The sequence below is a fragment of the Pleurodeles waltl genome, chromosome 7, assembly GCF_031143425.1.
Source record: "Pleurodeles waltl isolate 20211129_DDA chromosome 7, aPleWal1.hap1.20221129, whole genome shotgun sequence".
Taxonomy (NCBI): Eukaryota; Metazoa; Chordata; class Amphibia; order Caudata; family Salamandridae; genus Pleurodeles; species Pleurodeles waltl.
Window position 1 is genome coordinate 1,218,350,644 of NC_090446.1, and position 22,719 is coordinate 1,218,373,362.

General features: G+C 43.7%; 1 protein-coding gene across 1 annotated transcript in view; it reads right to left on the minus strand.

Moving 5' to 3' along the window:
- Positions 1 to 22,719, minus strand: part of FOXK2 (forkhead box K2) — a 223,177-nt gene that overhangs the window by 82,047 nt on the left and 118,411 nt on the right. Inside the window, exons 6-7 of the mRNA XM_069200363.1 lie at positions 20,065 to 20,240; positions 8,812 to 9,108 (exon numbers count right to left, since the gene is read on the minus strand). Of these exons, the coding sequence (XP_069056464.1) occupies positions 8,812 to 9,108; positions 20,065 to 20,240 (473 nt within the window). The remainder of the gene's footprint in view (positions 1 to 8,811; positions 9,109 to 20,064; positions 20,241 to 22,719) is intronic.

Below are 22,719 nucleotides of genomic sequence, written 5' to 3' on the forward strand. Positions count from 1 at the left end.
CCCTTTATATCCCCGCAACCAGAAGAGTCCAGCAGACAAAACGGTATATTGCTTTCAGAAATCTGACATCGCAGGAAAAAGTTACAGAGTAAAACATAAAGAAAAATGGCTGTTGTTTTCAGCTCAATTTCAATATTTTTTTATTTCAGCTTTTATTTTCTGTAGGAAAACCTTGTAGGATCTACACAAATGACCCCTTGCTGAATTCAGAATTTTGTCTAGTTTTCAGAAATGTTTAGCATTCCGGGATCCAGCATTGGTTCCACACCCATTCCTGTCACTAACTGGAAGGAGGCTGAAAGCACCAAATATAGTAGAAATGGGGTATGTCCCAGTAAAATGCCAAATTTGTGTTGAAAAATTCGGTTTTCTGATTCAAGTCTGCCCGTTCCTGAAAGGTGGGAAGATAGTGATTTCAGCACCAGAAACCCTTGGTTGATGGCATTTTCAGGGAAAAAACCACAAGCCTTCTTCGGCAGCCCTTTTTTCCCATTTTTTTGGAAAAAACAAAATTTTCACTGTATTTTGGCTATTTTCTTGGTCTCCTCCAGGGGAAACCACCAACTCTGGGTACCATTAGAATCCCTAGGATGTTGGAAAAAAAGGACGCAAATTTGGCGTAGTTAGCTTATGTGGACAAAAAGTTATGAAGCCCTAAGCGCGAACTACCCCAAATAGCCAAAAAAGGGCTCAGCACTGGGGGGGGAAAGGCCCAGCAGCTAAGGGGTTAAGAGTAGATGTAATTGTTCCATCTGTTGTTTTACCAAGACAATAAACATTTGGAAATTTCCACAGGGTAATGAAGGAAGCAATTCAGTTGCCAATATAAAGAAGTATCAATTGAAGGGAGGTGTTGCAAGCTAGAACTACTTATAATTCAGCAACCATGGTAAGTCCTACTGAGTTATTGAGAGGGTGGAAACCTACTAATAAACTGGTGCCGTAGTCTTTGATACAGTTTTGAAATGTATTTCAACAGTATAAGGAAGCATATGGAGAGGTACAAACAAAAGATGAAACTGAATATGGGCACAAAAAGAGGTGTTTGTAGCAAACTATCTGCTAAGGTTGGCAACTGGGTACTACTCTAGGAAAATAGTGTTGCTGGTAAAGGGGATGCTTGTTGGTGTACACATTGATGGAACAATATGGAGTTTTAATCAAGTTTCTTTATATAATGGGGCAATGTTGTTGTCTGTGAGTAATAGTGTAAACAACAATGTGTTTTTGGACTTGCCTGAAGTTGAGTTTGAGACAACAAATAATGAAACTACACCATACGCCAGGATTATACCTTGTGGTGTAGCTGATGACGGGGCAAATCATTGTTTGGGAAATAGAAACAGTTGTATAACACGTAGAATGCCTGATAGATTTAATGATTATATTTTATACTGAATATTCCTTGTGTTCTTCATAAGTTGATTATGTGAAAAAAAGGAGATGTGTGGGATGTTTAGTCTTTAGATGTCATTTAGTTCTGCCTCGCACTTGCGCGAGGAGGGGAAATAAAAAATAAATAATGCAAATGGCCTCTGGGATAATTGTTGGGAAATTTGGAAGGCAGACCTTCCGGTCTACTGGAAGAAAATAAGTTACTTACCTGTAACTGTAGTTCTCCAGTATTGGAATGTTTCATAGATTCACATGCTTGAATCATTCCCCGTCATCAAGATGGGAGCCCCGGTATAAATTACACAAGTAGTGTTAAAATATATTAACAAAAAGGCCCTAGGCCTCTTCACTTTAACAGTCTATCAGAGTCATTTTAGGAAAAATGACCAAACTTGAGTATCCACCAGTCAGGTGACACCACCCTCTAGAATCCTCCTGAGAGAAGCTCCAGCACCTCACATTTTCCAAGCACAAGTGCGTTAAAGAGAGGAAAAAGAGATAAAGGAAAAAGGAATGTGAAAATGAGCCTCTCTGGGGAGGTGGGAGGGTCGCATGTGAATGTGAAAGATTCCAATACTGGAGAACTACAGTTACAGGTAAGTAACTTATTTTCTTACTCCAGTATTGGAACTTTCATAGATTCACATGCTTGAATCAGAGTAGAGAGCAGTACTTATGCACATTTTACCATTGTAACCATGTATGATACAAAACATAGGTATATACATCCATATAAAACTATATATATATATATATATATATATATATATATATATATATATATATATATATATATATATATATCAAGGAATACTTCAAAGAAAATATGGTATGACAATACCATTGTTAATTCGTTAATTATCTCCACTTTTCTCTATGTTACACTCTTCATTTTCTTTTTTTTACCAATTATAACTCTCTATCTGTACATAAAAGACAAACAATGTGCATACCTGTTGTAGGATAGAGGGATGAAAAAGATGGCTCACCTGAAGAGATTCCTGAGGACTGCTTGACCCACTGCTATCTCTCCTTGAGATTGAGATTCCAAGCAGTACTGCCTTGTGAATATATGACAGCTCTTCCATGTTGCTGCTCTATAAATGTCTTGCAGGGAACCCCCGCGAACAGCGCTGCTGACAAAGACTGCCCTCGTAGAATGAGCATGTACAGATGAATGCAGAGGTTTACCCGCTACTTGGTGGCAGAATCGAATGGCTGAGGCGATCCATCTGGATACACTCTGCTTAGAGAGTGGTTGGCCTCGTCTAGGTGTACTGTATGCTACGAACAGTTGATTAGAGCGTCGAAAGGACTTAGTTCTGTCTAAGTAGAATTGAACACATCTCTTAATGTCTAATGAGTGTAATGCTCTCTCCGCCAGAGTAGAAGAATAAAGCAACCTTCCACTAAAGGAATTTGAGAGAAGCACGATGAATCGGCTCAAACGGATGCTTCATCAGCTGTGCTAAAACAATATTCAGGTTCCACGAAAGAGGAGGTGGTCTGAATGGAGGAAAAACCCTGAAAAGTCCTTTAAAAAAACGTTTGATTAGACAAGAGGAATAGAGTGAGGGTGAAGCGTCAGAGTCTGTATGCTGCTATTGCCGCCAGATGTACTTTAACTGAGGAATGTGCCAGGCCTGCTTGCGCTAACTGCAATAAGTACGGCAATATTTATTCCGGTGGTGAAGATAGTGGGTCAATCTTCCGCTGATGACACCAGACACAAAATCGTTTCCGTTTGCAAGAGTAAGCCTTATTAGTGCTATCCGCTCTAGCTCTGGACAAGATGTCCCTACACTCCTGTGGGATATTCAGAGGTGGGAACACCCTTTGCCCAGGAGCCATGCTGACAATCGAATCGACTGAGGATCCGGGTGCCATACTTGTCCTTCGTTCATTGTTAGCAATTGTGGAAACTGTTTCAACGGAATGTGAGGCTTGATTGATAGAAGCAGCAGCTCCGCAAACCAGTGTTGGCGCGGCCAATACGGAGCGATCAATATCAGAGTGCACGGCTCTGCCTTCATCTTTCTGAGGACTCTTGGGATCAATGAAATTGGAGGAAAGGCGTAAGCAAAGATGTCTGACCAGACTATCGAAAATGCATTCCCCCAAGATCCCTTTTGGTGATGCCAGCTTGCGAAGTACTGGCATTTGGCATTCACTTTGTTGGCAAACAGGTCTATTGTTGGCGTTCCCCACTGGGAAAAGATGTAGTCCACTATCGACTGGTCCAGCTCCCACTCGTGGCAGCCCGAGCTTTGTCTGCTGAGCGCATCCGCTGTCTTGTTCTCTATCCCCGGCAAATGCACCGCTGAGAGTGTGATGCCTTGGTGCGAGGCCCAATTCCAAATTCTCTGGGCTTCTCTGGAGAGGGTGAGAGATCTTGTGCCTCCTTGTTTGTTGAGGTAATGCATCGTAGTGGTGTTGTCTGTTCTTATTACTACATGCGATCCTGATATTTTCGAGAGAAAAGCCTGCAAAGCGAGGTACACTGATCTGAGCTCTAGCCAATTGATATGCATTGCTGTCAATTGTGGTGGCCACTTGCCACTTACTTGAAGATCCTGTAGCACGGCTCCCGAGTCCTCCAGAGATGCGTCCATAGTGATGGTACACGGAGCCGGATGATGTAGGAACGAAAGGCCTATGGACAGATGATGCACTTGAGACCACCATGTCAGTGCTTTGGCTATTGCTGTGGTTATGTGTATTCGATCTTCGAAGCTTCCTGAAACCTGGAGCCATTGGCGTTTTAGTTGCTCCTGTAATGGGCGCATCTTTAGTCGTCAGAGAAGAACCAGAGGTATGCATGATGACATCATGCCCAACAGTGACTTGAACAGGCGGACGGACACACAGCTTCTTTTCTGCATTGATTTTGTTAGTGTCAGTAACCTTTGTTGTCTGTCTACTGTGGGACACGTCATGGTGGATTGCGTGTCCAGGTTTGCCCCTAAAAATGTGATACTGCGTGCTGGCAGAGGTTTGGACTTCTCCCAGTTGATGGTTAGGCCTAGATTGTTTAGTAAGGAAACGCATCTTCTTGCTGATCTGCGCACTCCTGCGTAGGTACTTGGTTTTATCAGCCAATCGTCTAGATATGGAAACATTTTGTGTTTCCTCCTCTTGAGGAAGGCTGCGATTGGCGCTAGACATTTGGTGAATATCCTGGGAGCTGATTTTAGGCCGAAGGGAAGGACACGAAATTGAAAATGGCTGCCGGCTACTGTGAATCTCAGGTATTGTCTGTGGGCAGGGTGGATGGGAATGTGGAAATTTGCGTCTTTTAGGTCTAGTGTAGACATGAAATCTCCCTGGCTGAGGCGCAGGAGGACATCTTGTATGCTGATCATGCGGAACAATTGCTTTTTTAAGTAGATGTTGAGTTCCCGAAAATTGAGGCTCGGCATCCAATCTTTCCACTTTTTGCGAATGAGTAAGAACCTGGAATAAAACCATCTTCCTTGCTGCGATCGAGGTACCTTTTCTATAGCTCCTTTGAGGAGCATCTTGTTGATCTCCTTCTTGAGTTGTTGTGGGTATCCTGAAGGAGTCCTGCGGGGAGGATTGGAGGAAGGCAGTTGGGTAAATTCTAGCATGTGGCCCTGTTTCACTAACTGGAGGACCCAATTGTCTGATGTGATGACTTGCCATTGTTTGAGGAAGAGGGATATCCTTCCGCCTAGAACCAAAGGAGGAGAGTTGGGGTGTAGCCAGCGCCTTGGATGCATCAGGCTCTACGAGCGGAGTTTTTAGCAGGGCGAGTTGAGCGTCTTCTACCGCCAGATCTACCATAAGCTGCTTGCGGCGGCTGCCTTCAGGGGTAGTATTGACGGTACTGTTGAGAAGAGGAAGGATAGGTGGAATATCTATACTGCTGATATCCTCCTCTATATGAAGGTTGGCCAGGTCCTCTAGCTCGAAAGGAAGGCTTTCGAAATTGGAGAGTCCCTAATGACCTTGCCGTATGTGTGTCAGACTTAATAGATTGTAAAGCCTCGTCGATATGTTTGCCGAATAACGCCTGGCCATCAAAAGGTAAGTCCAAAATCGTATTCTGCACCTCAGGCCGGAATGAAGTAGCCTTTAGCCAACCTCGTCTTCTAAGAACAGCTGCCCCTGCGAGCTGTCGAAATGCAGTCGTGGTTATGTCCATTGCACAGTCAATGAGTTCCGCTGACGTGCGCTGACCCTCTTGCAATGTCTTGTTTGCCTCTGATTTTGCGTCCTCCGGCAACTGGCTAATATGTGGGGCGATGTCTGCCCATAGCTGCCTGTCAAACCTAGCTAACACTGCTGGTGAGTTAGCAGCTTTTACCACTAGGCTAGACATAGAGGAAAACCTCTTTCCGATGTTATCTAATCGTCTACCCTCTTTGTCTGGGGGTGCAGAAATAGGGGCAGACGGATTTTTGGACTTCCTCTGTGCCGCCAGAGCCACCACTTAGTCCGGATGAGGATGTCCAGTTAGACATGCCGGTGCATCGTCCAGTGCCTTGTACTTCTTGTCTAAACGAGGCAGTACTGCTGTGACAGTAGCAGGATTGTGCATGACTTTTAGGCCTTCTTCCAATAAATAGCTAACCAGCGGAATAGAGTGCACAGATTTTTTAAACAACTCTTTAAAATCGTAGAGAAAAAACAGTCTGTTTGTTTAGTTGGCATTGGCAAAGCGAAACGCTTAGCTGCTCTTTCTAGGAGATTGTGAAATCCTCCAATGTCGTCTGGCGGGGACTCCACCTTTGACTGCGAAGGAGGAGGAGGAGCAGGGATGATGTATTCATCCCACTCTGAATGAGTGTCCAGGAGCTCCCCTTCTTCGTGATCCCCTTCTGACATGTCCGTATCGTGAGGCAGTGTCAAATCCAAAGTAGCCACGTTTGTGAGAGGTGAAGAAACTGGCCTCTGACGTGGAGTGGTAACCCCAGAAACGGGTGATGGAGGAGGTTGCTCCCCTTCAGGAGGAAAACGCCTGCTGTAATCAGCTAACATTGCTCTGAGGTCAGACAATAAGGAGGATGGAATGTATGCCCCCTGTTGATACGGTTGGTCTTCTCCATAAAATTGAGGGTCAGAGGATTCATCAAACTCGTCCTCTTCTTGATACTGGACATTCAATTGTGATGGACTATGGGCTGCTCTGAATGACCCCTCGTTGTCAGAGTCTTATCTCCCTCTAACAGATGCACAGGAATAAGGGGCGGGGTCACTTTACTAGGTGAGGTATGCATTGGGGTCAGTTTCTCATGAGTTTTCTGATGTTTTTCTCTTGTCGACAATGTCGTCGACCGCGCATACATGGACTTCGGCGGCGGCGTAGATGCTGAACGCATGGAGATCTTGATGGATGACAGCCTCACCGATGAGTCTACCGTCGACGAGGTAGTCGACGACAGTAAAGCCGACGATGGAAATGTTGAAGTCGTCGTTGGCGTTGGAAAAGCAATCACCGACGGTCTCGTCGACAATTTATCTGTCGTAGACTGTGTCTTTTTTGTAGAAGTAGAGGATGGTCTCTTGAAAGGCACAGATGGAGGGACAGAAGAGGATTTTTTTATGCCTCTCTGAACTGCTGGCATGACCTCTCTCCCCTTTACTGGAAGATTTTTGAGGTGAAGTAGATGGGCTGCAGCCCTTGTAAGACACTGAAGCACTCTTTTTGTGGGCTTTTCTTGAGTGTTGGGAGGGAGATCTTTTGTCTGATCTCGCCCTCTTTGATGACTTTTTAGATATTGAAGAGTCGTCACTATCAGGGTCAGAAACTGGATTCTCTCTGTATTTAAGTTTTTGCAGCCATATCAATAATCTGCCTTCCCTATCCTTAAGAGTCTTAGAGGAAAAGGTACGACAAACCGTACAGTCCTTGGCTGAATGGTCTGGATAGAGACAGTATATACAATCCTGGTGAGGGTCTTCAAAATGTAGTATTTTCTTGCCACAAGTTTTGCAATTTCTGAATAAACCCTTCTCCTTTTCAGACATGTTGAAGATGTTTTCCCAATCAGGTCAGAGAAGTTTTTCTCAGAGAAAAATCTGTTGAATCTAGTTCAAAAGGTGTGAAGAGCAGAGCAGAGCTCTGAGGAGACTCCCTAGCACGACGTGCGGTAGAAAATATGAGGTGCTGGAGCTTCTCAGGAGGATTCTAGAGGGTGGTGTCACCTGATTGGTGGATACTCAAGTTTGGTCCTTTTTCCTAAAATGACTCAGATAGACTGTTAAAGTGAAGAGGCCTAGGGCCTTTTTGTTAATATATTTTAACACTACTTGTGTAATTTATACCGGGGGCTCCCATCTCGACGACGGGGAATGATTCAAGCATGTGAATCTATGAAAGTTCCAATTCTGGAGTAACTCTGTTACCAATCAAATTATTTCTGGATTACTTGACTCCAGAGCTTGGGTTTCACAACTGTCATTCCTTTCACAACACTATGCACAAAGGAGACCACCCATCTCCTGCAGCAATCACACCCGGAGAACAGTGAACTGTGGAATTTACCCATCTATACACATCCATGTAACAATCACACACAACACTTTTTGCATATTCCAGATACAAATAAAACCAAGGAGACAAACTATGGGAAACCCCAACCCTGAATCTCAACGCCTGTATTGGTTGGTTACATGACTTCTAACCCAGCCATATATTTCACCTCCTGCTAACCGTAGTCCAACTCTGCCACAAGCACCCTTATTCACATTAACCACTGCGTTTCCAGAACTGACAAAAGATCAGCAATTATAAACTGCACATAGTCTATATTACGCTATCTGTCTTCTTTCCTTCTTCTCTTAGTACGACTTCACACACATCATGTTTTCCTCTCTCCCTTACTTAACTTACCATACTTTATTCCTGTAGTAATGTGCCTGTAACACAATTTATCTATATCCGCACTGTCAATGCCAAACTGAAGTTCTATATGTGAATTTGAAAGCAATCTACACCTCTGAGCAATGTCTGTATTTGATGAAATGTTCAATAAAATGTTAAGCAGACTAACAAATAAAAGGATTGGAATTGACCAATAGAGCCTAACTACACAAGAATAAGGGAGACTATCCAAAAGATTAACACTATACTAATATTACATACTGAAAATAACTGTTCTACATATTCCTCATTACGCTTTTTCTCTTCCCTTTTCTTAATACCCTTATGAGGTGTAAAGACACAGTCAATTATTATCTTACAGAGGTTATGCATTCATCCACTAACCGGAATTAACAGAAGTTGGGCAGAAGGCAACATTACCTAGATCTCACCTGAGCTTACCTTTGTTAGTAAAAAGAAGGCTTTCTTTTACTTAGTTTGTAATATGTACATTACAGTGGTCGAGCATGATATAGGACCCCTTTTGCCCATTCCCAATAGTGTCCCGGAAGTACAGCAAAACACCTTACCTTTTACATCTTTGTGGTCTCCATTCTCTTGAGGTTCGTTTTTTGGCTGGCTCATCATTGCAGCTTGTGCGACTAAGGCCTGCCCTGCTACAGTGTAAGTGTTCGCTGGTGCTAATCCAGTCACATTAGTCACAGAGACAGTTGGTATCTGGTGAACGACATGAACAGTTTGCACTAAAGGTTGCTGGGATGTTGAGGTTGTCACAGGTGTTGTGACAGTGTAGGTCAAAGGTTTAATAGTCTGTGGTAGCTGCCGTTGAACGGTGATTAAAACTGGTTGACTAGAAAGCGGAGAACCTATAACAAAAAAGGAAAACAATTAGTATACCAAGAGTACAAATAGTTATTTTTAAAGGATTTTAGTCATTCTTAATGAAGCGTGAGAACTCTTATTAGACATGAATATGCACCTTTTGTACATTGTTATCAAAACCAAAAATGATTGAACACTCAATTTGTGGGTTTTGCTATTTTGTTGAAAATCATGGCTACTGAAAATGGATCTAAAATTAATTTGTACTCCTGTGAACCTAGTGCTTTTCAATATAAAATGTTATTTTCGCATCAACCAAGAGGTGGGTATAAAAAGTCTCTTTCCTGCAGTAGTAATTCTCCTACATGAGCATTCTCAAACTTTGAAATACCACTGGTGTAGGAACACCTCATTTTATGTATATTTTAATTTGAAAGAGACACTTGTGAAGAGATGAGATTAGCAGCAAATATAGCCAACAGGAAGATGGGAAACTATATATTTACAATGTAATCACAGACTGGGAAAAGCCAATGTTTTAAATAAATGTATTTTTACTGTTTTGTGAAAAAGCAACATGAAAGAATGGAAAGATCTGCTGCTGGAATTCTATATGCCGCTCTTAAAATTCTTGCACTGAAATTTGTGTATAGCATGGCTGTAGGACTAAAGTGAAGCTATACCTCTGCTTGTCTGCAAGAAAGCCTGCTTTGGGGGAGGGGGGTAGAGAGAGGAGGTAAGCAAAAAGATGCCTCTCCACCTCCTGACTGGAGGAGGATTTCTAATTTTGAAGTTGGTGCAGCATCCGATAAGTACTGTTCTCTATGAAACGTAATCTGGACTAAAGAAGCCCTCCATTTAGGACCTGCTTGGATGGAGGAGAAGCGGAATTACCTAGTGAGAGCAGAGGACCAGGTCAATGACCACAAAGACTAAATCCAGGTCCACCTTAAGGTCTAGTTTCAAAGACATCAGAAATGTGAGCTGCACAGGAGCCCCAAGATTCTTGCAGTGCAGACAGGTGAGAATTGAAATAAGGAACCCCAGAAACCCTATTTAAAGCACCAAAGTTTGCAATGCCCTAGACTTGCCAGATATCACAACCCTTAGACACTCAGATCCAGCTTCAGGAGGGCACTAAACATTCCTCTTGATCGCCAATCAAACAGGTTTAAACCTGCTGAGTTGCCATAAGCACCAAAACCTACCTAGAAACTAGGGAAAAGCACAGACAAAATAACCATCATCATGCATTATCATTATATCGCTGTCTGGCACTTCTGCCCTTGGCTGAACTCAAAAATGAACCGTATTAAATGCTGACAACATCTGAATCTTTAGAGGCCACTATATTGTGAAAATTCAGCAGCTACCGCAGAGCTGTTTGGGGACTTAACTCTACTTTTGAGTCTTTTGTCTGTCAATTTTAAACACTCTATTTTACAAAGCTGTAAGTAAAGAACCCTTCGTCTTAGAAGTCATAGCTTTTTCTTGACAATGTTTATGGTTTTACTTAATGTGTTAGCTGAAAATGGCCCTTTCTGCAGGGTTATCTCCAAACTTTGTGCTGTTTCCCTCCTATTTCTTTTTTTTTGTACCCTCTTGGTTGCCTTTAGGACTCTGGGCACTTTACCACTGCTAAAGTTCATGCGTGCGCTCCCCTAAAACTTGGTATCATTGGCTTACACCTATTTGGCATATTTAATTTACCTGCAAGTCCCTTGTAAAGTGGTATACCATGTACCTAGGCCCTGTATATTAAAGGCTACTAGTGGGCATGCACCACTGATTGTGCCACCCACAGAAGTAGCCTTTCAAACTTGTCTTATGCCTGCCACTGTAGTGCCTGCGTGGGCAGTTTACTGCCATGTTGATTTGGCAATTCCAACTAAATGCCAAGGCCTAAACTCCCTTTTTACTACACCTAAGTCACCCCTAAGATAAGCCCTGGATAGCCCTATGGGCAGGGTGCTGTGTATGTAAAGGGCACAAAATATATTGTTATGTTTTACATCTTTTAGTAGTGACAAACAGCCTGTTTGGTTTTTCACTACTGTGAGGGCTGCTCTCATGGGTAAGTATTGGGAATTCCCTTATATATGTTTAAGTGGTAATTTCTGATCTGAAAGATACAGCCTGGGCATGTTTAGTATGTTTGGAATGGTAGTGAGAAATCCTGTTTATTGTTGTAGTGGGATTTTACATTACTATTTTAGGAATGCCACTTGTAGAAAGTGGGCATTTCTCTGGGCTCTGAGCTTATAACAAAATGGTTACTTGCCAGGAGTAGTTTTGCAGCCTGAAGAGTTTCCTGGGTTCACATGCTGAGGATTATTCTGCCATCTAGTGGTTGGGTCTGGAATGGTTTGTTTTCCCTTCTCCCCCCATCCTTCCCCTTCCCATGGGCGTAGTCGACCACCATTTGGTGCCTGTCCATCCCCTGTGTAATGTCCGACGTCGCCCAGGAGGTTTCTGTGCGTGGCAGCCATCTCCAGATTCTTTTTTCTCTCTGTTTTCTTGGTTTCTATTTTCTTATCTTTCGTCTTCTCCTTCATCAAGAACAGTTTATACTTATGTATGACCTTTTCCCCACCGGTTTGTCTTGTTCTCATTTCTGGGGAGGTGGGCGGGTCGCATGTGAATCCAGAAATCTCTTCAGGCTGCAAAACTACTCTTATTGGTAAGTAACCCTTTCATTTTGCTGCATGAATCCTTTTCTGGATTCACATGCTGTGCATTAGATTATTTAGCGGTTTCCCCTTCCTTGGGTTGGTTGGGGTGAAATGATGAGCTCACAAACAGGTGCTCTAATAACTTCTGTCCCACCTGAGCTTCCTTATGCATGTTTATGTCCCCACAGTAATGGCTGGTGAATGCGTGTGGGGATGCCCATGTTGCTGCTGTCCAGATAGTGTCTATAGGTACATTTGGCATGAATGCTAAGGCTGCACCCTTCTTTCTTGTTGACGGTGCTTTAGAGCAATAAGGTAGAGATTTTCTCCCTGAGGTGTAGCATGTTTGTATTCTTTCCACAATCCATTGTGCAATAGTTTTTGTGGTTTTGGAATATGAAACTAACAGTTGGCTCCCCTTGCAAAACTGTTTGGTCTATTGTAGGTAGTATATTAATGCTCTTCCTACATCAAGAATTTGTACTGTTCTTTCCAGTTGTGTCGGTAGGTTCCTAAAGAACACTAGCAACTGGATGCCTTGGTTGACGTGAAATATGAAAACCACTTCAGGTAGGAATTGAGGGTTTGTTATGAAAACTACCCTGTCCTTGTGAATTTGTATGTATGGTTCCTGTATTGTTAGCGCTTGAAGCTCGCTTACTCTCCGTAGCAATGTGATTGCTATCACGAAGGCAGTTTTTAGTGTGGTATAACGGAGCTCTGCTTTGTGCATAGGTTCAAATGGTTTGTCATTAACTGCATTAATACCATATTTAAGCTCCACATCAGGGCTGGTGCCTTCCTTTGGGAAGCAATTCTTTTGGAACCCTCTGGGATATCTTTTTTTTTTTTTTAAATCACAGGTGATGTGGAGGAAAAAAACTTTTACATGAAGCTTCCCTGGTGTAAGCCTGCCATGAAAAAAATAAAACAACTACAAAGGGGGTTTGGGGGGGGCGGAGGTTGTTTGCAGCTGTGCTCTCCTATATGGCAGCCAACGCGCTTCTAGGGCAAAATGCAGTAATACTGGCGGAGCTTCCTGGCTGCTATATGGGAGCGGTCTGCGTCTTGAAAAAACAGCCGCTCTCCCTTTCACGGCCACCGCTCCTAGCGGCAGCTCTCAGACACTGGAGCACCGTGGTTGCGTTACTGGTGGCTTCCTTGTTGCTCCAGCAACACCTGGGAAGGCCCACACAGCTTCTTTCTGCAGCCATGCAGCAGCCTCTGGCGGGAGAGGGTGGCTGAAGGGGGAATCGTGCTCTGCGCGGTCCTCAATTCCTGATTGTGGTGCAGCTGCTTTCCCTCTGCTCCTTCCTTAAAGGGAATACGGTCCTCCTCGTCCTCTGTGGCCACCCTTAAGGCAGTGATCCTGCTACTGTGCTGCAAGGGGGCCCGCTCAGGTTCCTTGGCTGGCTCGGGCAGCACATGTGGCAGGAGGTTGGGGCTCTCGCCTATGCGCCCAAAGTAGGAATATATGGAGCGCAATTCCCGTGCTACCATAGAGATACATGGATCGCTCTTCACGCGCTCCAGTAAGAAAAAAGGAAGCACTCCCAAAACACTATGGGGCAGAAAGGAAGAATGAGGCACCTCCCTCACACCGTGGGTCAGAAATAGTGGAAAATTAAGCACCCTTCCTGTGTTACTTTTTGGAAAAGGGCCAAGGTGCAGGATGCAACACTCCCCTCGCACTGGGCTCTTGAGGCAGCACCGGAGGAGACACAAAGGGGCAGACAGGCCAGCACACAACAAGAAGTTCAAGTGGCAGTTCCTTCTAACAGCCCCACAGAACCTTGGCAGGCCAGAGTCAGGGGAAAGGCTGGCAGCATGACAACATACAGAAAAGCAATCCAGGTGAGTCCCTTAAGCCACCCAGCAAACGCCAGACAGCAGGGCAACAAAAGAAGAGCAGTCCAGTTGAGTCCTTTGTGCAGTCAGGCAGTCCCGCTGGCAGAGGTTCAGTCCCAAGTCTAAAAGGTGCTCTCTAATATGGGGGGACAGCGCCCTGTACTTCTACTCAGCCTTTACAAACGGTTGGGAGGGGGTTCCAACCAGCACTAGCCGGTTCCAGGAATGTCCCCTTTCTCCTCCAGCACTGGCTCCCGACATCAGTAGGGGGTAAACAAGCCCTTTGTGTCAGGCCAGGGCACAGCCTTTACAGATGCAGGTGTGCCCAGGAAGACCTTTCAGTATGCAGGTGTATTCCTGTTACACCTCTACCCTCTCTGTGTGATGGCTGTCTTGACAGTATGCACAAAGCCCAGCTGTCCCCCTATCCCAGACGTAGATTGGAGTCAAGCTGCAAAAGCACCACAGTTACAAGCACAGAAATGCTCACTTCCTAAAAGTGGCATTTCTACAATGGTAATAAAAAAATCCAAATATAAGCAGGATTTCTCACTACCATTCCAAACATACTAAGCATGCCCATGATATTACTCAGACCAGAAGATACCATCTAGAAATATATCAAGGCCGTCCCAATGTAATCCTAAGAGAGGACCAGCACTCACATTAGTGAGAAACTAAATAGGCTGTGTCACTTCTAAGCCATTTATTAAATAAAAACATATGTTCTACCTTTTACATACAAAGCACCCTGCTAATAGGGCTAGCCTAGGCTTACCATAGGGGTGATTGAGGTGTAGTAAAAAAGGGTTATAGGCCTTGGCAAGTAGTTTGACTTGTCAAGTCAACGTGGCAGTAAGCTATGCATGCAGGCCCGAGACATGTTTGACAGGCTACTTCTGTGGGTGGAGCAATCTGCGCTGCAGGCCCACTAATAACATTTAATTTACAGGTCCTGGGTATATGGCATACCACTTTACAAGGGACCTAGAGGTAAATTAACTAAACCAAACTGGTGTAAACCAGTCATACGAAGTTTAGAAGGGAAAGCACATACACTTTGGCACTGATCAGCAGTGATAAAGTGCTCAGAGTCCTAACACCAACAAAAAGAGGGTCAGAAAAATGGGAGGAGAAAGGTATAAAGTTTGGGGATGACCCTACAAAAAGGCCCAGGTCCAACACTCCTCCTCTGGAGGTGTGCCCCTTAGGTCTCCCTCTACCACGAAATGGCTGTCTTGTAGGATGTTGCCACTGAGTGGATCGGCTTTTTGACTAGCCTGGAGTGTACAGCCCTGGGCTGCTTGCTGCTGCTGCTCTGTTGTGAAGGATTCCTTCCTGTGGGCCTTCTGGGCATATTTCCTCCCCTTCTGAAGGTGCCTGTGTATTGAAGAGCACCCACTGCCTTTGCCGGCCTGCTGTCCTTTTTAGGGGCGAGCACAAAGCGCTCCGTCCTGTGTTGTAATCTCTTTGGGCTTCAAACCACGCCAATGTCACATCAGTTTCTTTCATTGGTTCATGATCTTGCTTTTTAAAATCTGCTTGCTTTCATTAGCGAAAGGCATGCATAAGTCCTGCCTTTTCCGGTGTTTATCCCTCCTCGAGTGCAGCGACCAAGTACTGAAAACATACAAGGCTCCACTTTTTCCGTCCGGTTTCTGGACTACTTTTTCTCTTTTTTCGCAGGGCGATCTCGCTGGGCAGAAGTCGAGCGCTTTGCATGACATTGACCCTGTTACATAGTTAATTGCACTTTTGCCGGTTACGTAAATAATTGCACTTTTACTAGTTATATGGATAATTGCACTGTTGCCGATAGGTTTCACTACAACTGAGCTTTTATTTCCCTGTGTGTGTCTGCTTTGCACTGATGACAGCCGTCAGCTCGCTTATGTCAAACTTTTACTTTTCAGTTTATATGGCAAGAAAAGTCCAGTTAGTTATGTGAAACTGTTTTATTTTCAATTTCAAGTTATGTGGCAAGAAAAGTCCAGTTAGGAGTTTATAATGCTAATTGTTCTAGCTCAAGAAAACACGAGACAAGTTGCATTGCAAATGCTTGTTTATTTGCTGTAAGGACTTGTCTACTTCTTGACCAAACAAAGCATCTCCAGTGAACGGCTTGTTTATAATGGAAGTCTGAACTTCTGGCTTGTAGTCAAGCATACCTCCTAAGATTTCTGCCCGTACATATTTGTCAGCTCACTGTATCAGCGGCAACCAGTGCTGACTTCAGACAAGTGTTGGTGATATTCTTCCTTCCTTGGATGGCTGCTTTCACTCTTTTCTTATCCTCTGGGAGCTGGTTCATTAGCAGCTCAAACTTGTCCCACTGTTGGTGGTCTTATCTGTTGACGAGCGAGTGCGAGTTCGCTACACACCATTGCATTGCAGCCTCTCTTTCCATCTTCCTCCCTACCATGTCCAACCTCTTGCTTGCCTTCCCATTAGGAGGGCCTTTGGAGGTGTGTGCATTACTCTTCCTTTTGGTGGGGGTGGTGACAATGACAGAGTCTGCAATAAGTTGCCCTGGATGTATTTGGGGTCTTTTGAACAGAGGTTTATACTTCTTTTCTACGCTTGGAGTCCCATCTTTAGTTGAAGCCGGTTCTTTGATGGCTTCCCTGCCCTGGTTCAGTATGCTGGGTACCATTGGGAGATATAGATTCCCCTTGCTTGATGGCATGAGGGTTTCTAGGAGAAAACACCAGACTCCCTTCTCTTCCTCTAGAGGCACTCCACAAGTTTTAGCTGCTCTCTTTATCAGGCTATTGTAGAGGGTAATGTCATCAGGGGGTGAAGGTCTCGAGGGATAGCTGTCAACCTCTCCTGCGCTCTCCGATTCAATGTCGTTCCATTCATCCTCAAAGCCACCTTCGAGGTCGAAGAATTCCTTCTCGGCCTCCTATTCATAGGGTTCTGGTATCACCAGGGCCTCTAAGGCACCCTCTTCCTCCTCTATGTTTGTGGTCGTGGAGGGCTTACCTGGAATCCTGAATTCCCTTAGTACATCATCAAACTCCTTGCACTGAAGGAGTGCCGCCATTCCCACCTCTAGTCTAGTTGAAGATGGTCTCCTTTTTGGCACTGGTGGTTCTTTCTAGACGGTTTCAGGGTTTCTTTCGCCATGGTGGTTTTAGTTGATTTTAACGTTCTCCATCAGTATCCCTGGTCTGGAATCAGCGGGCCTTCTTTGTTCATGGCTGACCCTGGATTGTCATTTTCTTCGACGTAGGGGCTGCCTTGTATGACTTTCTCAGGGATCTTAGCCTCCGAGATTTTCGGGCTGTCTTTTTACCTTTTCGGGTCCTTCTTTGCTTTCTTAGCTGCACATTTCTTCTCAGCGTCCGACTATTCCTATGTCTCATCTTCCGTGGGCTAATTCTGTGCCCCCAATATGTGCTTTGATGCTGGGAAGGCCGAGGCCCTTCAGGGACACTTGTGGTTGCTTGTTGTACATCGCTGCATGGTGTTCCTCTATCTGGTTTCGGCGCGCCCAGAGAATCTTTGGCAGAATACTGCACAAATCTCGTCCCTGTGGTCTCTCGGCAGACAGAGGTTACAAACTTCGTGCAGGTTGTGTTGGGCGAATTTATGATGGCAGTTCGGCCAGAATTTATTGGGGTGTTTTCCATGACCCCTACCTTGCTTCGTTCTCCACCCACATGCAAATTCCGTCAGGTCCCCCACCGGAGTTCTTGAGCAATGGTCCCCCCTTCTCTCTACCAGTGTCCTCCCATCTCTTGAATATCAGTTTCTTCCCAAAAACGTCACCTTTTTCCAGGATTCTTCGACATTGTGCCCCCCCCCCAAAAAAACCTTCGGAGCTCCTCCTTTTGCTTCCAGACCCAACAGCGGAAAAAATATTCTAAAGATAGCTACCATACACAGGAACTTCCGGGGGCGAAACCAGTCCAAGGATGCTCATTTTCGGTCCAAGGAAGACCTAGCCTTGCAGGTTCGAGCTGGATTATTCCCACTGGGAGAAAGGTCAAGACTGATTTGCATATGGCTGGTTCCAAATTGGGGTGGCATGGTGAGCAAAACGATTGATTCCACCCAGATGTTTGGTTTGGGTTCAGTGTTTGAAACATTTCAGCACTCAGTCCATCATCCTTTTGCATTTCAGTATCAAACCTTCTCTTTCTTTCAATCTTGAGCGCTTTCTGTTCGGTGGCGGATTCTTTTTCGGTGTTGATGGGTCTATCATCTCTGGGGCTTTGGTCTCTCTTCTCAAGCAGATGAAATAGTCAGGGGTTTCAACAGTGTCTGGCCTTCATTGGTATCCCTCAGTTCGGATTCATACTGCTCCTTGGGTTTCAACTGACTTTCGGTCGCAGAGTTTTTTGACGCCAAAGTTGTCTTGTGGGACTTACTGTCCAAAAGTTTTCGGTCAGAGCCTTTTTGGCGGTTTTGTTACCTTAGTTTTCTTCTTTTCTGTGTCTTTATCCACCTTTCCTGCATCCCCCCAGATCCCCCAGTGTATGATGCACTGATCTAGACATCCAACTCTTCTCCATGCGCTATCTTAGCTGCTTCAAAGTTCTCCTCAATGTCACTGGATACACTGAGGTCCTTAAGCGAAACCAGTGTCCTCCGAGTGCTGGCCATGGTGGTGTAGCATTCCAGCCCGTCTTCGACGTATCTTTAGTGTTTTGGGACTGAACACAGCACAGTCCTCGTCTCAGTGGTCTTTTATAAGAACGAGATTGCAGACATCGTGGGTGTCTCTCTGGGCAAACTTGTGGTAGCAGTTGGGGCAGAATTTGAAGGAGCTGTTTTCCATGACCTCTACCTGCCTTCATTCTCCAACCAGATGTCTGGTACCAACGGGGTACCCAGTTGAGTATAAGAGAAAACTCCCCTTTTCGCTTCTTATCGTCCCTTTAGTGAATCGGTTAATTTTCTTTAAAAAACAGTTGATTTCTCAAGAAAACTTTCAGAGCTCCTCTACTGCTTCCACACCAGACAGTGGAATAAACACATCTTAAGATGAGACTATGCACAGGAACATCAGGACACCATCTGAGGTGTCACACAGACAATTTTGGACGCAACCACTAGATGGCGGAATAAAGCACAGCATGCAGATCCAGAAAAGGATTTATGCTGCAAAATTGGTCTGTAGAGGCTAGCATGCATGCACAAACTCAGACAAAGCAACACTTTACTGATTATGAGAGGTGGTATTATTTGAATCTACAGGTGGGGGTCGAATAAAACTAATTTATAGGCATTGTCTCCACATAAAAACACAAAAGCTACAAACTACACCATACAACCAAAGGTACTATGTACAAAAATTGTGATAGATTTTTTCTGTAGACTCAAGAACCAATACAGACATCTCTGTAAACATGCATCAGATACAAAAAGGAAAAGTCAGGAATTTCCCGGACTCTGCCTAAACGCAGAAACACGAGCGCAGGCACACTTGTGTGTTACAGACTTATCCAAAGCCTCATCAAAAGAACTTCTCATAAGCATCAGGGAATGCTTAATAGAGGGGAAAAAAAGCTGAACATAATCTTCGGTGTGTATAGTCACACTTAGGAAAAGGCAGGCAAATGCAATGACCAGAGGACATATGCATTGACGAACAGCAGGGATAAGTGTGCTGGCACCATGTTCACGCACAGTATCAGTTCTTCGGGGCAGGTCTGCAAAGCCCATCTCAGTAACTAATGCCAAAAACTGCTACCTAGGCATATTTCAGTTGGTAGCATGACAGTTTTCAAAAGAACTACAGTAGTACATAAAGCAATAATTGTTCTTTACTTTTCGTATTAACAAGTTATTTTGGAACTATAGCCATGTATATTCTCTATTAATATGCACAAATATATACCCATCTTTGGAACCAAAACCAATGAGGACAGACATTCTTCACCTTCCTGTATTCTCAATGCGTTTCAAATCCAGCATGACACTGCATAACATAGTAAATGCCACATAACTCGATTTTGAATTTTGTCTGATGAGAACCTAATGTCTAAAGGAAACAGAACCTCACAAATCTAAATTTGACAGTTTTTACAGTGACCTATATTGACGGACGACAGTAATAATGATAGAAGACAGTAATAATGCAGCAGGTGAAGGCATGGCTGATTGTGCTTCTCCATCTATCGCATACTTTTTCCAGGTGCAAGTACACCTATGTGAAGCATCTAACATGATTCAGAGCACCACTCTTCCCTCATAGACCACCCCAAACGTGAAATAACAGTAACAAAGTTACTACAATTTCTATAAGTACAACCCAACGACACTGATGGCTTTAAAAATACAGCAGACAAATCATAAGCCACTAGAATATACTATCATAATGTAAGTCGAAGATACTACATGACAAGTAGAAAACAGATGCTTTATGTACAAACCTGTATGCCTTTGTTGCTAAAGAGTTTGATACACTGCATTTTTGCAGAATAACGCTTTACACTGCACTTGTAGTCAAGATTATATTTTATTTCTTACCAGGTGCACTTTGTGCAAATCGTGCTTCTTGTATCACTGCTAGTTTTGGCTGTACAGTGCTAGCTTCTGGTTCCAAAGGGACAGGAGAACCTTCTCTTGACAGGCTTTCAGGAGTCTGAACTCCACTGGAGTGGGCAGATAAAACTCCAGCATGATTGGGAGAAGCTGGAGCACTTCTGTGGTTTCAAAAAACAAAAGAGTAATTTACTATTAATTTTGGTTTGGGAAATACACACATGAATTTATGTGTGTGTATATATATATATATATATATATATATATATATACACACACACACACACACACACACATATACACACACAAACATGTAAAGTGCAGTTTAGGGATATGTCTAGGGACCTGAAGGAGGTCACAGTGTTTATACTGCGGATGGTCACTTGCCAATGGCTAAATGAACACCCAACATTCCACTGACTTACATTATGTGACTAAAAAAGTGCAAATAATATGTAACACTGGAAACCCTTCAATGTGTTCTTTGCATTCCAACACGATTAACATTCTGAACTACATACAGAACAGCAAACGTCTTTCAAGTAAGCCTAAAGGTTCTCAAGATGGTTAAGTGGTGAAAGGACTGGTTACGTTGACTAGTGCTGGTGAGTTATTGTGTGTTGTTGCTTTGAGTTTTGATCCTTTCTGTTTTATGTTACAGATTAGTATTGGTGTCTTATATTTGTTGCATGCTTTGTTGTATGTAGTGGTTTCACTGTGATGTTGGTAATTTATTGTGTTGCATTTAATGTTCTATTGTGTTATATGTTGTGTTATCCTGTCGTCATCTTGTGCAGCTGTGGTATGCTTTTTCTTTTGATTGCTGATGCTGTAATTGTTCAGGTCTCTGAAAACGCTGCTTATGTTCCTAGGGCAGTAGTGCAGAAATATTGTCATTGACCCGTGACCAAACTGGGACGACACAAAACTCATACTCGCCCCTCTCTGACAAAACACCCAACATAAGAAACAAGTTCATCACCTACATGAACTAAGTCGCTAACTGGATGAAATCCAACAGTCTCAATCTCAAGAAGACAAAAGTTGTGATATCCAGTAAGAGCCTCTCACTATGAGGCCGGCCAAACTTAGACCCACGTCCACATCCTGAACACACGCGACAGCGAACTGGATATGACCACATAAGTCAGCAACATCACTGCATCCTGCTTCCAGATCCTAGAGATGCTGAAGAAGATCTTAAAATGGCTCACGAGTAACTCTAGAAAAACTGTCAGTTATGCCCTAGTCACCAGCAGGTTGGACTATGGGAACACACTATGCCAGAATCGCCAAGCAACTCACTAGAAGACTACAAACCACCCAGAACTCTGCACCAGACTCATTCTTTACCTTCCACACAGAACTCACACCACAATTAAGAGAACTACACTGGGTGCCAATATACAAACGTGCTCGAGTCAAACTCTTTCCACACACATTCAAGGCACTACACAACTGAGGCTACACTCACCGAAACAGCTGCAGCACCTTCCACCAATTACCCAGTCACAAATGCTCTGCAGGAATAACACTTGTACACATCGCACATATATAAAGAACCAGATCAGGAGGACTGGTGTTCTCTTACACCGCTCCTAAAGCTTTGAACGACTTCCCGCTTCACTTGAGAATCTCCTCCTCTCCTCATGAATTGTGCAAGAAGCTGAAGATCTGGCTTTTCAATTAACTAACCTACCACAGGAAGGCTAGGCACACACATACCTCTGGCCAGTGCGAGAATACCCTCAAGGGTGATGCACATAACCAACAAGTTAGCAGATAAACTCCTAAGGGATCAAATATATATAATAGTAAGGTCAGCTGTTCAACAGAGAAAGTGTTTTGTGTTGCTAATAACTTTGGTCCTATTTGAAGAATCGCCACAAAATGTTCCAAAAAGGTTGTACTTTTGGTCTAGTAGTCTTTGAGAAATTAAGGGTTAAAAATGTTTGCATATATGGATGGCAGAGTTCACGAGAGGCTCGAGAGACACACTCTTGCAGGAGCTCCAAATTAAAAAATGGAGCGTTATGATTGGCCCAGGGAGCTTTATTTCCCTTGGGCCACTCACTCTCCTGCAGCAGCGAGCGATCCGAGAAAAATCTGAGAAAAATGATGGGACTTAGTCCTGTGTCCTCAACATGACAAAAAAATAATAATACCATGAACCCACCCCCTCCCGCTCCCGCTCCCTTAGGCACTATGGTGTTGGTGGTTGGGGAAAGGGAAGGGACCCAGAAGGAATGGCAATTTTTTTTTTTTTTTTTAAAGTACATTTTGCTGTTATCCCGCAGGACTCCTGCTTGATCAAAAAAATAAACAAAATGTGGTCCAGGGTCGAATTGTTCAATTATAGGACCCTAGGAACTCACTGCTGTGGCCATATTCCGTATGGAAAGATGTCATCTGTGATGTCTGCTATATATATATATATATATATATATATATATATATATATATATATATATATACACACACACACACACACACACACACACACACAACTGGGGAAGTTAAGTTTCTTTTTTTTAAAGTTTTTTTTTTTAAGTTCAAAACGTTAATGGCGTAACTGACATATTCACCAAACTATAACATTACTTTAACCTTTGTTTATTGTTACAGTGATACACACAAATA